Source organism: Spermophilus citellus (assembly GCF_964194105.1).
Source record: "Spermophilus citellus genome assembly, chromosome: 4".
Taxonomy (NCBI): Eukaryota; Metazoa; Chordata; class Mammalia; order Rodentia; family Sciuridae; genus Spermophilus; species Spermophilus citellus.
In genome coordinates, this window is record NC_138185.1 from 114,477,519 (window position 1) to 114,489,529 (window position 12,011).

Genomic DNA, 12,011 nt, shown 5'->3' on the forward strand with positions numbered 1-12,011 from the left:
AATATTCTTCTTTTTTAATCTTTTTTAGTTGTTGATGATCTTTTTTATTATTATTTATTTATTTATTTATATGCGGTGGTGCTGAGAACCTAACCAGTGCCTTTTACCCACCAGGCAGGTGCGCTCCCGCTGAGCCCCAGCCCCAACCCCTATTCTTCTTCTTTTGATATGTTTTTTTTGTAACCATTTAAAAAATAAAAACCATTCTTAGCTCACAAGTCATATAAAAACAGGCAAGGGGCTGAGCTCCAACAGCCCCCAACAAGTCACCTCCTCCATCTGGGCCTCAGTTGTCCCATTTGTAAAATAATGGGGACACTTGTAGGTTTCCAAATGCTCCCTCCACAGGGCTGGGCGGTGTCCTGGCTTTTGCTGTTTTATCCTGGGCTCCTGACCACAGTCCCTCGGGGCAGTGGTCTGGGAGGTTAAACCAGGTGCCACACTCACTACAAACTTTTGAGGCATTTTTTTTCCCTTCCTTCTAACGGGACCAGTGGTCTTCTAAGCAACTAGTGCTTAGAACTGAGTCGAGCCTATGAGTGACGCACGGGACACTCTGGACCTGAATGGGGACTGCTCTGGGGTTGGGCCTGAGCCCTGTTGCCCCTTGGCGGGGTGACCTGCCCCCTCACTCACTCAGCCCCTCTCCTTATCATCCTGCCAGGTGAATGTGCCAGGTCCCCCATCCACAGGATGATCCTGCTTCTGGAACAAGGACCGAAACACGCAGTGGGGAAGCCACCACGGTGCACCTGGATCTGCACGCCCTCCACGGCAGCCTCTGCCCTTCATGCCAGAGGTCAAGCTTCTGAGGGCACCTTGTGGGCACTTCCAACCTCACAAGGTGGGGGTTGGGGGAAAACTGGGGTGAGTCCCTGAGAGGCTGTGACATGCAGAAGTGACCTCCCAGATGGTGGTGACACATACCACTGGGAAGATACCTTTACCAAAAGCAAAACAAAACCCACTCTTTGCGGTCACTCGGGAATGCTTTAGCCATCTGGCTTCGAAAGCCGGCATCCTCCAGAAACTTCCTGGGTCACAGAGTAGCTCTCCTGACAGTTAAGGCCAAACTACGGCACCCGCCACCAGAGCCTGCAGGGTCCAGTGCTCCCACTGTGTGCTCTGAGTCCCACTGGAGACAGCCAAGAGGGCCAGGGAACAAGCGAGATCTACTTTGAAAATGACAGGCATCCACCCCAGTAGATAGGCTAACGGTTTAGCCGTAAGGTTTTCAGAAATCATGTTCTGGCTCTGAGGGGAATTATCTAAAATGACACTGCCACCGTCACTAAGCTCACCTAGGAGACAGCCCCTGTCAGGGCCTTTTGTGCCAATACACATTCATCCCACCTATTCCCGATGTCCTATTTGTCCCGGTGAACATCGTGGCTGGTGGGGAGGCATACAGCTCCTCTCAAGAAGGACTTCATGTCCAACTTATCTGTCACACTCCTGATTAATACACACTACTGCAGAACAGCCCCGGCAGGGGGAGGGAGAGAGAGGACAAGAAACCCAGAAATTCCAATCCACTTCCAACGACAGGCTGAAGTCAGAACTCATTCATCTCCGACAGGCCCATGTTTAAAGGTCACAGAAAGGTTAATGATGAGCCCTGGAATTTCAAGATGTAAATAGCCGGCTGCAGAAGTTGGGTCGGCTTTGGCCCAACGGTGGGAGTGTTCCTAAAACTTCATCCCATTTCAGAGGACCCCACCCAGCCACCAACCCTCCCCTCCAGGGCTGAGGGACACACTTACCCAGTGGCTTGTACTCGTCTTGAGGAGACAGCCGAGAGTAGGGAGGGGGCGGTGATTCTGAAAGACAGGAGACAGCATGTCACTGCTGAGGCTGGGGGGGGGGGGGTCACACCTGGACCTCTGCTTGTGGCTCATTATTAGTTTCCTCAGTCCTCAGGAAGCCCTCTATGTCCCTCACCATCTCTACTGTCCAAACTACTGGATGAGTTAAGGCCAGAGGCTTGGGGTGCAGAAAGACCTGGGCTCCATCCCTACTCTGACACCTATGGCTGTGTGAGCTCAGGCCAGTTACCTTACCTCTCTGAGTCTGTTTCCTTAGCTATGAAATGGGGATAATAATCATAGAGACCTCCCAATTTTGCTGGGAGGGCAAAAGAAGATGATGTATATAAAATGCTTAGCACAGCTCTTGGCACTGTAGAAAAACACCTCCATAAATAGTACCTATTATTATTATACAAGAGAAACATGGGTGCAGGGGAAGTCAGAGATAGGAGTGACAGATAAAATACAGGATGCTCAGTTACATTTGAATTTGAGGTAAACATGACATAGTATTTTAGTATAGGTATATCCCTTGCAATATTGGGGATATACTTATACTAAAATGTTGCTTATGTGAAATTCAAATTTAACTGGGCATCCTGCATTTTACTGGCTAAATTTGGCAAGCCTCGTCAGAGCTGAGGGTGAATCCCAAGGCCCAGACATGAAATCTGTTTCCAAATGAGCTGCGTAAGAACTGACATTCCTGGGTGTAGGGAGGAGGACCCCAGGGCTGGCTGTGGCCCAGGAAGCCAAACCTAGCTCAGGCAGCTCAACGGGAGGCCTCAAAACATTGCTTCCAGCTCTCGGCCTCAGTCTCCCGCTCTGGAAGGGAAAGGCAGGGGTGGGACTCGGCTTCCCAGCTCAGAACCTGGGTTCCTTATTGTCTATGGTGTTTCCTTTGGGTTTCCTTTCATTTGCCTAAAATAATCCTCCTTAAAAACAGATGCTTTGTCTTCAGAAGAATTTCTTAGCCTCTTGCATTATGGGGAAGTAACAATTTGCTAAACTAAGTAACAATTTGCATGAATGAAATGACCCTTCATTTTCCCTAAATGAAACTCAACACCATCAAATCGCAAACGAAGGCAAACTCCGCCGTAATAAAGGGGTAATAACTATTATTAGGCGGGTATCAGGAATGACACAGGGGTAATAAGTGTTTTCGCAATTATAATGGGTCACAATTAGTCCTAGGAGCATTTCTTGGGCTCCACACACCCAATGAGGCTTCACCTCTTCTCCACCCTGGCCTTTCCAGCCAGAAGTTGCCTCTACACAGTGGAGGTTCAGAGGCCTAGACACAGGGACTCCCTGTGGATGGGGGTTAGCGAGAAGGAAGGGCGAATCATGGAGTAGCCCATTTGCTCCAGCAAAACAGTTTGCACAGAGCGGTTAATCCTGCTTGCTGGGTACCTATTTGTATTTAATCCTTCCTCAAAAATAGAAATAAATAATTAGATGGCATTATTATCCCCGTTTTACAGATGAGGAAACTGACCTGCCCATGCCCCCCAGCCAATCACGGTGGAGGTGGGATTTGTGCCCAGGCCAGACTCTGCTCCACTGCTCCATGAGCCAGGGAATGAGGCGGCGCCGGGTCTCACAGCCCTGGTCCCTGCTGGGGCCAGCACACCACCTGCACAGAAAGTGCTCACATAACATTTGAGGACAAAAAGCATCAGTGATGGGGATATGGTGAAGTTGGGCACATCTTGGATAAAGGTGTGGAGAGAGAGAAGCTGAGGGTCAAGGCCGGGTGAGCCCACAGGAGACCCCAAACAAGATTCACCGAGAGGGGCTATCTGTTTTCCACAAGAGCCACCTACTGCATTGGTCCACAGGCCCATAGGACAGTCCTGAGCGAGGGCCAGCCTCTTAAGACAAGAGTATGTCACAGGAAGGGCTGGAGCTCCACAGGGAAAATGGGACTGAGGCCAGCGCTCCCACTATACAGAGGAGACAGGCCAGGCCAGTGGAGGTTCCTCCCTGGGGACCTGGTTGTGGAGCCAGAACCAGAGCCAAGTCTCTGACCTCCAGCCTCATGACCTTTTCACTACCCCACACATTTATCAGGAAGCCTGTGATTCCTACATTAGGGTTACTTGGTAAAAATCTGGTTGGCTGAGGCCCAGTAACACACGGCATAGAGCTCAGGGCATCTGTCCCACCCCCCACCTCATCCCCACCCCATCCCCAAAGCAATGGAGGTGGCAGGTATGGTCAAGCCATCTTTCCTAATCCTAGCACCTCTTGCAGGGATTATTTATCAAAAGGTGGAAGGCAGGACAGAATCATGAAGTCCCCCTGCAGACGCTGCCTAGGCCTTGAGCTTTGACACCACCCAGGGACACACCTGAGTTGTGGGTTTCTAAAACCATCGATGAGACAGAAAGAAAATCTATGAACCTGAAATGCAGACATGCCAGCTAGCAAAAGACAGAAAAGCTCTCAGGAGGAACTTCACCAGGCCCTTGCTGGCTCCAGCAAAGAAGTCTGCACAGGTTGTTTACCAACTCTAGTGGAGACTGGGACCCAGAACATCAGAGACAAAAGGGGCCTACCTAGGGGCCCACCACGCCCAGCTCTTGTTTTTTTGGTTTTTGTTTTTTGTTTTTCAGTGCTGGGTATTAAACCCGGGGTCTTGAGCATGCTAGGCAAGTGCTTGACCACTGAGCTACATCCCCAGCATTTTTTTTTTCATCTTTTTTCATTTTGAGACAGAGTCTTGGTAAGTTGCCCAGGATGACCTTGAATTTGTGATCCTCCTGTGTAGCTGGGATTACAGGTGTGCACCACTGAGCCTGTCTACTCAACTCCATTTAACTGATAGGACACTTGATGTCCAGCCAGGAAAATGACCTACCCAAGGCCACACATGAAGGTAACTGCAGCTGCTATTCTACTTTGACTGAAAAAGGGGGAGGCCAGTTGGAAACCAATACCAGATAATTCTTTTTAACATTTTTGAGATATAATTCACAGATCATGAGATTCAACCTTTTAAAGTATACAAATCAGTGATTTTTAGTATATTCACAGAGTTGTGAGACTATCACCACAATATAATTATAGGATGGTTTTATTACTGCAAAAAGAAACTGTCCCCATTAGCAGTAAACTTCCTATACCCCAGTCCTAAGCTCTAAGCAAGCACTGACTAGTCTCTACAAATACCTATTCTGGAAGTTTCATACAAATGCAATCATGCAGTTTGTAGTCTTTTGTGTGTGGCTTCTTTCACTCAGCATAATGCTCCAAGGTTCACCTATGTTGTACCATGTATTAGTATTTCACTCTTTTTTATAGCTGAATGATATTCCACCTTGTGGATGTACCACATTTTGTTTATCCATTCATCAGCTAATGGACATTTGGGTTGTTTCCCCATTTTGCCATTAAGAAAAATGTGCTATATACAATTCTAGATCATTCTTTTTTTTTATTATTAATTATTTATTTATTTTTAGTTCTTGGCGGACACAACATCTTTGTTGGTATGTGGTGCTGAGGATCGAACCCGGGCCGCACGCATGCCAGGAGAGCCCACTACCACTTGAGCCACATCCCCAGCCCTCTAGATCATTCTTAACTGCCACTCCCACTCCACTTCCATGGAGCCAGGCCCCACCCCCTGAATCTGTAAGAATGGGGCTCCAGGACACTGTCTCAGGCAGGTAAGGTGGACCCTCTGGTGGGACACTTGAGAGGTGAGACAAAGGATCAGGAAGAGATCCTGTGAGTCATAGGCCCTCGGTCTATTGCCCTCTTAGAAGAGATCCTAAAACTTGCAAAAGTTGTGATTTTAAAATGATTTATATGCTCTAAACCTGAACAGAACTTCTAGTGCCCTGAAGGCCCCTCTGAAAGAAATGGACCTAATAGAAAAAGAGAAAGGCTTCAGAAACTCCAATCCCTGCAGACACCTAGCCTGAGGCATTCACTTCAGGAATCTCCTCCAACTTCCTTCAGAAGGGAGAGTAGTCAGCCAGGGGCCGAGGGCACCCAAGTTGGTGCTCAGCTCAGCCCAGCTCAGCCCAGACAGGCCTTGGGTTAGCCCCTAGGGGGGACTTACTCCCTTCTGCGATCTAGACCTACATTTGAAGCCAGAGGAAAGTTCACAGCCTCTCCCTGCACCTGGCAAAGCTGCAGTTTGGGACGTCAGCATCTTGCTTAAGAAAGGATTCACATAGCTCGGTGGCCTTGAATTTTCCCCCTCCCAAGGGGTGGCTGAGAACGAGGAGGGGGCTTCCCAGGCACCTTTCCCCTCCTCCCCCAGAACCTAGAGGCTCAACCCCAAGCCCCAGGATGGGAGACACAGAAAAGGAGCTCCTGGCACTTTAAGGCCGGCTGAGCCTAATTGCCCAGATTCCCCCGCAGCCAGATAAACAGCGCGGCCGGCTGGCGCCAGCAAGAGGCAAACTGCACATTATCACCCCTTCCTCACCTCCAGGAGGAGCAAGGAGCAGACGGGCAGGCCTAGGGGCCCGTGAGCCGTGAGCCGGGCGGGGCGGGGGCCTGGAAGCCCAACTTGAAATTGATCTCATTTCAAAGGGATAATGCCAGGCCAAATAAAAGGAAAACTTTCTAGCCCGTTCTAATTCCTCAGCCCTGGCCTGGGAACCCTGTGTTTTCCTAGGCGGCCTCCTCCAGTCGTTTAGAAATACTCTCTCACTCTGTCTCTTTCCCGGGCACAATTTGGATAATAGTAATTTACTGAATATAATTACAGAAAGAAAAAAAAAGTGGTGAAGCAAAGAGCAGGAGATTTACTCCAAAGTTAATGGATACTTTCAGGAGAAAGGAGCTCTATAAACACAGGTCAGAGCTGTGATTAAAGTATTTCTCCACATTTCCGTCCACATAGGCACCCACCGGGCTCAGCGCACTGCCTTAGCCCTGAGCAGAAAGGCTGGCAGGAAGGAGGCTGAGCTGGGGCCTGACTTCCCAGGGGCCAAGCAGTGCCCAGCAGAGAGCCTGGCACACAGGGTGCGCCCTCCACCCAAGACCCCCGTTTCTGAGACAAGCACAGGGGCCAGGGTAAGTGGAGGGGAGGAAGGCCTGTGCACCCATCAGACCTCGGGGGCTCTGTCCAGCCCCCAACTTTACAGATGGGAAAATAGGCCTTGAGAGGGAAATTTGCCTCAAAGCAAGTTGATGGACAAGCAGGACTGACTCTGAACCGCAGGGGTCCACACTGCCCAGGAAATGGCCTCCTGTCACTGGGGCTCTTGTAGGGCTGGCTGGGGTGGGGAGGAACACTGGTGACTGGTGCCAGGTGGGTGTTCCTCAGTCCTTCCATGCTGGGTGTTCCTGTGTACTTTACTCCAGCCATGCGTCTGCTCTGTGTGAGTGTCTGTCTGTCTGTCTGTCCCATGCCCCAGTCCTCCCCCCACCCAAGCTGGAAAGAACAGTCTCCTTATCAGGGCGCGCACGGCTGAGCCCTAGCTATGCAGGGCTCAGCGCCCGCCCAGCTTCAGGAGCCAGGATGGCGGCCAGACAGCGGGGGCGGGGTGGGCAGCAGAGGGCTTCCCCAGTTCTCAGTCCCAGGAAAGGCAAAAGGGTCCACCCCGGCGCACACTGAAGATTCCTCAGGCCATCAGTCTCTCCAGCCTGCCTCCAGTGTGACTGACTGGGGGCCTCACAGGCTAGCAGCAAGCAAAGAAGCAGAGGAACAGACTGGGGACACTGCTGCCCCTGCAACAGCGCCTCCTTCTGGGGGGCAGAAGCAAGCCAAGAACCAATGCTCAGTCTAGAATTAGACTTGGGAAACGTTCCTACAGCCACCCCCACTGAACCATAGGGAGACGTTTAGGGGAGGTAACTCATCCAAGGTCAAGTTGCTGGTCATTGGCTGGGCAAAGCGTAGGACCAGAGTCTAGGGTTAAGAACTGTTCTACTGCCGTTTTCCAGTTCTCCTTCAAACTTACAACTGCCCAAGTCTAGCAAACTCAAACCACAGCCCAGGCCAACTCCTAGTTTAAGGAATAGGAGTGGGAATGGGATTGTCTGTTGCCTTCAACGTTTTTTTGCTCCTCCCCTTCCTGCCCACCCAGCTGAGCTTGCCTGGCCTCTTGGTCCTGCTGGCCAGCTCCTCCTCTGACCCTTCCTACAAGGCTGCTCCAGGTTAGAGGTGTGGAGCTCCTGAAGGCAAATTCTATATGAACACACCTACAGCACTGCTAGTGGTTCAGACCATTGACCCTGCCCCCTTTGCTTCTTCCCCTCTTCCCATCTCTCTCTCCTTCCCAGGATTATTTCTTGAAGGCGTAGATCCTACTCACATTTCTACTTCACCAGTTGCAGCACCTAGCATGGTGCCTGGCACAGAGTAAATGCTCAACAAACATTTGCCAGCACACTGACATGGTGAAAGAGAAAGTACCTGCAAGGGCCTACTAGAAGAGTGGAGTAGACCCCACCATCCATCTCCTACTAGAAAATAATCAGGAACAAGACCATCATATATGGGCCCCTTTTTTCAAAGACAGGGAGGAGACAGGAATAACTGAAGGGAGAAAGCCTCTTCAGGGGAAGCTGTTGAAAAGAGTGGCCAGGCATAGGAAGCTCAGTGTAGACCCCAACTCAGGGTCTGCCCAAGGCAGTGTGGAGTGACCATTCGGAGAGCAGGTCTCCCCCCCCCACACACACACACACACCCATCAATGCCCTCTATTTAGGAATCACCACTGAGCGGAAACTTCCTTTCCCTTTGAGCAACTACCCCCACTCAACCCCGAAAACCACACATATAAGACACCTGGGACAAATCCAGGCTCCCACCTTCCCCTTCCACACTGAGTCGGGAGTCCTGTGATCTGACCATCTCTGTGCCCCCAGGCTGGTGCTGACTCTCTCCCAGGAGGTCAGAATGGAAGAACTCCCAGGGCCAACAGCCTGAATTCTACTGGCCCCATTCTTGCAAAACCCCCAATGCCACCTAATGGATTCTCTCACACACACACACACACACACACACACACACACACACACACCTAACGAAGGTTCCCTACAGCGCAGAGGTCAGAGCGAGGGAATGGCAAGCTCCCTGCCTTCCAGAGCTCTGCCCCTCCTCACTTCTGCTCCAGCATCCAGGGGCTGCCCAGGTAAGGAAGGGTGGAGATGCTGTGTACAGGGGAAATCCCAAGAGGAGAACAAAGGAGGGGAGTGCAGTTCTCGGAGGTAACTTAATAGCTGGCTTCCTCACCTAGTCTCAGAAGCCTCAGGACTCTCAACTCTAGAGGAAAGAGGAGCACAAGAGAATGAGAATGGTGATGATGGAGAACCCTGGCATTTGACACCCAAGGGATGCTGGGAATGAGAGAGGAGTAACCCTACAAAAGCTTTGCTGCAAAGTGTACTAAAGAATAAGTGGAACATTTTATGAATACTTTCCACTCTAGCCATAATTTATATATACCCAATTTCACAACTTATGGGTACCTTCACAGCAGTATAGCCTGGGTATAGGCATGTGCATGCTCATACAAATGCTGGAAGCCTGGGTACCCACTGGGAGTAAATTCTGATATTGGGTGGTGGGAAGAACGACATCCATTTTTTTTTGGGGGGGGGGCTCTCTTTGGTCTGCCCTCTCCTCTCACTGAAGCTGAAGCTGCACAGAGAAAACTCCAACTTGTACCCATTATATGGGTAGCCATTGCTGGAACCTTAAAATGAGGTTGCCATTTGATTTGTGCACTCGACACTCACTGGCTCTCCTTTTCACTCCCCTCAGCCAGGTTAGGCACCTCTCCTGGAAGCTTTCACGCTCAGGGGCACTGGGTGAGCGCCAGCCGCTGTGCCCGCCCGCCCCAGTAGCACAGAGAGGAGGCCAGAGGAGGGTGCTGGGAGGGGGAAGGCTAGGCTCTCACTTGGCCCCGCGAGGCACGCTCACCTGGCCCGCAGAGCCGGCTGAAGTGGTAGGGGTTGCAACACACGGTGGGGCCGTCGGCAGCGGCGGCGAAGCTGTGGCAACCGCACAGGGGCTTCAGCTCCACGGCGTGCTGCAGGTCAGGCCAGCGGAAGAGGCGGCCGAGCAGCAGCTGCGGCGGCGCGGGCTGACCGCCCAGGCGGAGGTCGGCGCGCGGCACCAGCACGCAGCCGCCCGGCACGCCGCCGCGGGACTCCACCGCCTCCAGCAGCGTGTCCAGCGAGCGCTCCTTGAGCCGCTTCAGCAGCGAGTACGTGACTGTCTTCAGTTCCTGCTCCAGCAGCAGCAGGCGCGAGCGGGCTTCGCGACTCCGCCCGCCGCCCGCCGGCTCCAGGGCCGCCCCGGCCAGGGGGTCGCCAGCGTCCCGGGGCGCGCCAGCGGCGTCCCGCTCCGAGAAGAGACAGCAGGTCACTGTCTCGCAGTCACTCTCGGGCAGCCAGCCCGGGCCTCCGGGTTCCGCCACATCCAGCAGGGAGCCCCCGGCGCCGGCCCCCGGCTCCGACATGGGTCTCGGGGGGCCCCCTGCGCGCCGGCGCCTCCCCGCACTCTGGGCGCCTCGCTGTCCCACCGCGTCCCGGGGCCGCCGTGGGACTACCGGGCGGACTTCGGAACGGCCACAGCCTCCGCCCTCTCGTGCCCGCGGGGCCGGCTCAGCTTGGCTGCCCAAGCTCCCATCCTCGTCACCGCCGCCGCCGCTGCCGCCGCCTTCCTCCCGATCGGGGACCACACGACTTCGCCAAAGTCGCCGCACCAGCCCCGAGCGTTTGGACCTGAACATACGATATCCTTTGGCGCCAGGGGTGGGAGGGAGGCGGTCTCCGGTTACCAGGGGTCCGTTCCCTCAGCGAGGCGCCGGCTGCGCGGGCCGCAGCCCCACATGAAGCTCCGCCGCGGAGCGCCGTGCAGACCGCGCACAGCCTGTCGTCGAAGGGGCACAGCAGGACTGCAACATGAGGGAGCTCGCCCGGGCTGGACAGCCGGGAACAAGCGCGCGCCGAGCCGCAGTCCGCGCTTGGCCAGCGGCTACATGGATCTCGGCGGCCGGCCTAACTCCAGCCCCCGCGCTTTAGGGGGGCTGCAGGCAGCGCGCAGTTAGAAAGACCCTGCATGGGCCGGCGAGCCTTCAAAAGTTGCGCGGCTCGTCCATGAGCACAAAGCGCTCGCGTCGAACCCCCAAATGTGTCTGGAAAGCCCTGCCTTTAAAACCCAAGCGCGTAACTACATGGGCTTTTCCTGCAGGATCCGAAAGGTAGGCTTGTTGATACCCTCAACTCCCTGCAAAAAAGAAAGAAGGGGTGGGGGGAAGGAAAGAAAGAAAAATCCCAAACAAAATCCAAATCCCTGGATTTGCATGCATGAAAGGCCAACTCCGTCTCAGGTCCCAGGAGCTAGATGCACTTGGAGCGAGTTTCTCCTGAACGCGGGTGTCAACACATGAGTGGAAGCTGTAAAAATCCCAAAGAGCTGCTGGGAATCCTTAATTAAAAACGCAATCCACCGAGGCAGAGGTCGCAGCCCGCCCCACGCTGCGCTCGGACGCTTGGGGCGCCGCGGCTGCCGAGGTCGCCCCCCCTCCCCCCTCCACAAAAGTGCCTCCCGGTGGCCCCGCGGTCCCTGCGAGGTTTGGCGAGGCAGCGCCCGGCAGCTCTTTCTCTCGGCTCGGCTCCCTTGCTCGCTCCCCCGCTCGGCTCTCTCTCTCTTTTTTGTTCTCCTCAAACGCACACTGAGGGCCCCCGGAGGAGCGCCGCGGAGTCATTGGCTGCCTCCCATCATATGCCAGTCTAGACACTTTGGCGGCTCCGCGGCGCTGATTGTTGCGCAAACAAGGTTTCAAGTTTCTTAACTCTTAAAGGAGAACACGTCCCATTGCAGGGCCCGAGACTCCGAGGGGCTGGCTCCCGGGGCGGGCCGAGCCCCGGCCCCCGCCCCACTCCCGCCCCAGCACCTCCGCCCCTGGCCTGACAGCGCCCGCGGCTTGCTCTCCAGCTTTCGGTGCGCCCGGGGCACGGATACCGGGGAGTACACGGACACACAGAGGGGTACACAAACCATTCGTGGGTGCGTGAGGTCTCGGCGAACCCACCAAGACTCTAGCGCAAACGGGGCATTTTGCCTCTCTCTGGTTTATGCACAAGCTTACAAACCCACATTGCACTTTAGAGTCAGTTCAAACCCCCATCCGAATGCACGATAATAAAAATGGGTGCGCATGTGTGCCTTCCTGCCCTGCATCTCTGGGGAGTTGAAGGCGGTTATGTTGGGGTATCGGG

General features: G+C 53.8%; 1 protein-coding gene across 4 annotated transcripts in view; it reads right to left on the minus strand.

Moving 5' to 3' along the window:
• SMAD6 (SMAD family member 6) overlaps positions 1-11,726 on the minus strand; it is a 75,415-nt gene extending 63,689 nt beyond the window's left edge. Inside the window, exons 1-3 of one of the 4 annotated variants that reach the window (XM_081292202.1) lie at positions 9,706-11,726; positions 3,310-3,447; positions 1,764-1,820 (exon numbers count right to left, since the gene is read on the minus strand). In XM_081292202.1, the coding sequence (XP_081148328.1) occupies positions 1,764-1,820; positions 3,310-3,447; positions 9,706-10,519 (1,009 nt within the window). In that variant the 5' untranslated portion in view covers positions 10,520-11,726. The remainder of the gene's footprint in view (positions 1-1,763; positions 1,821-3,309; positions 3,448-9,705) is intronic. The other 3 variants (XM_081292203.1, XM_081292204.1, XM_081292205.1) reach the window with 3 other exon arrangements.
• Between the last annotated feature and the right edge of the window lie 285 nt (positions 11,727-12,011).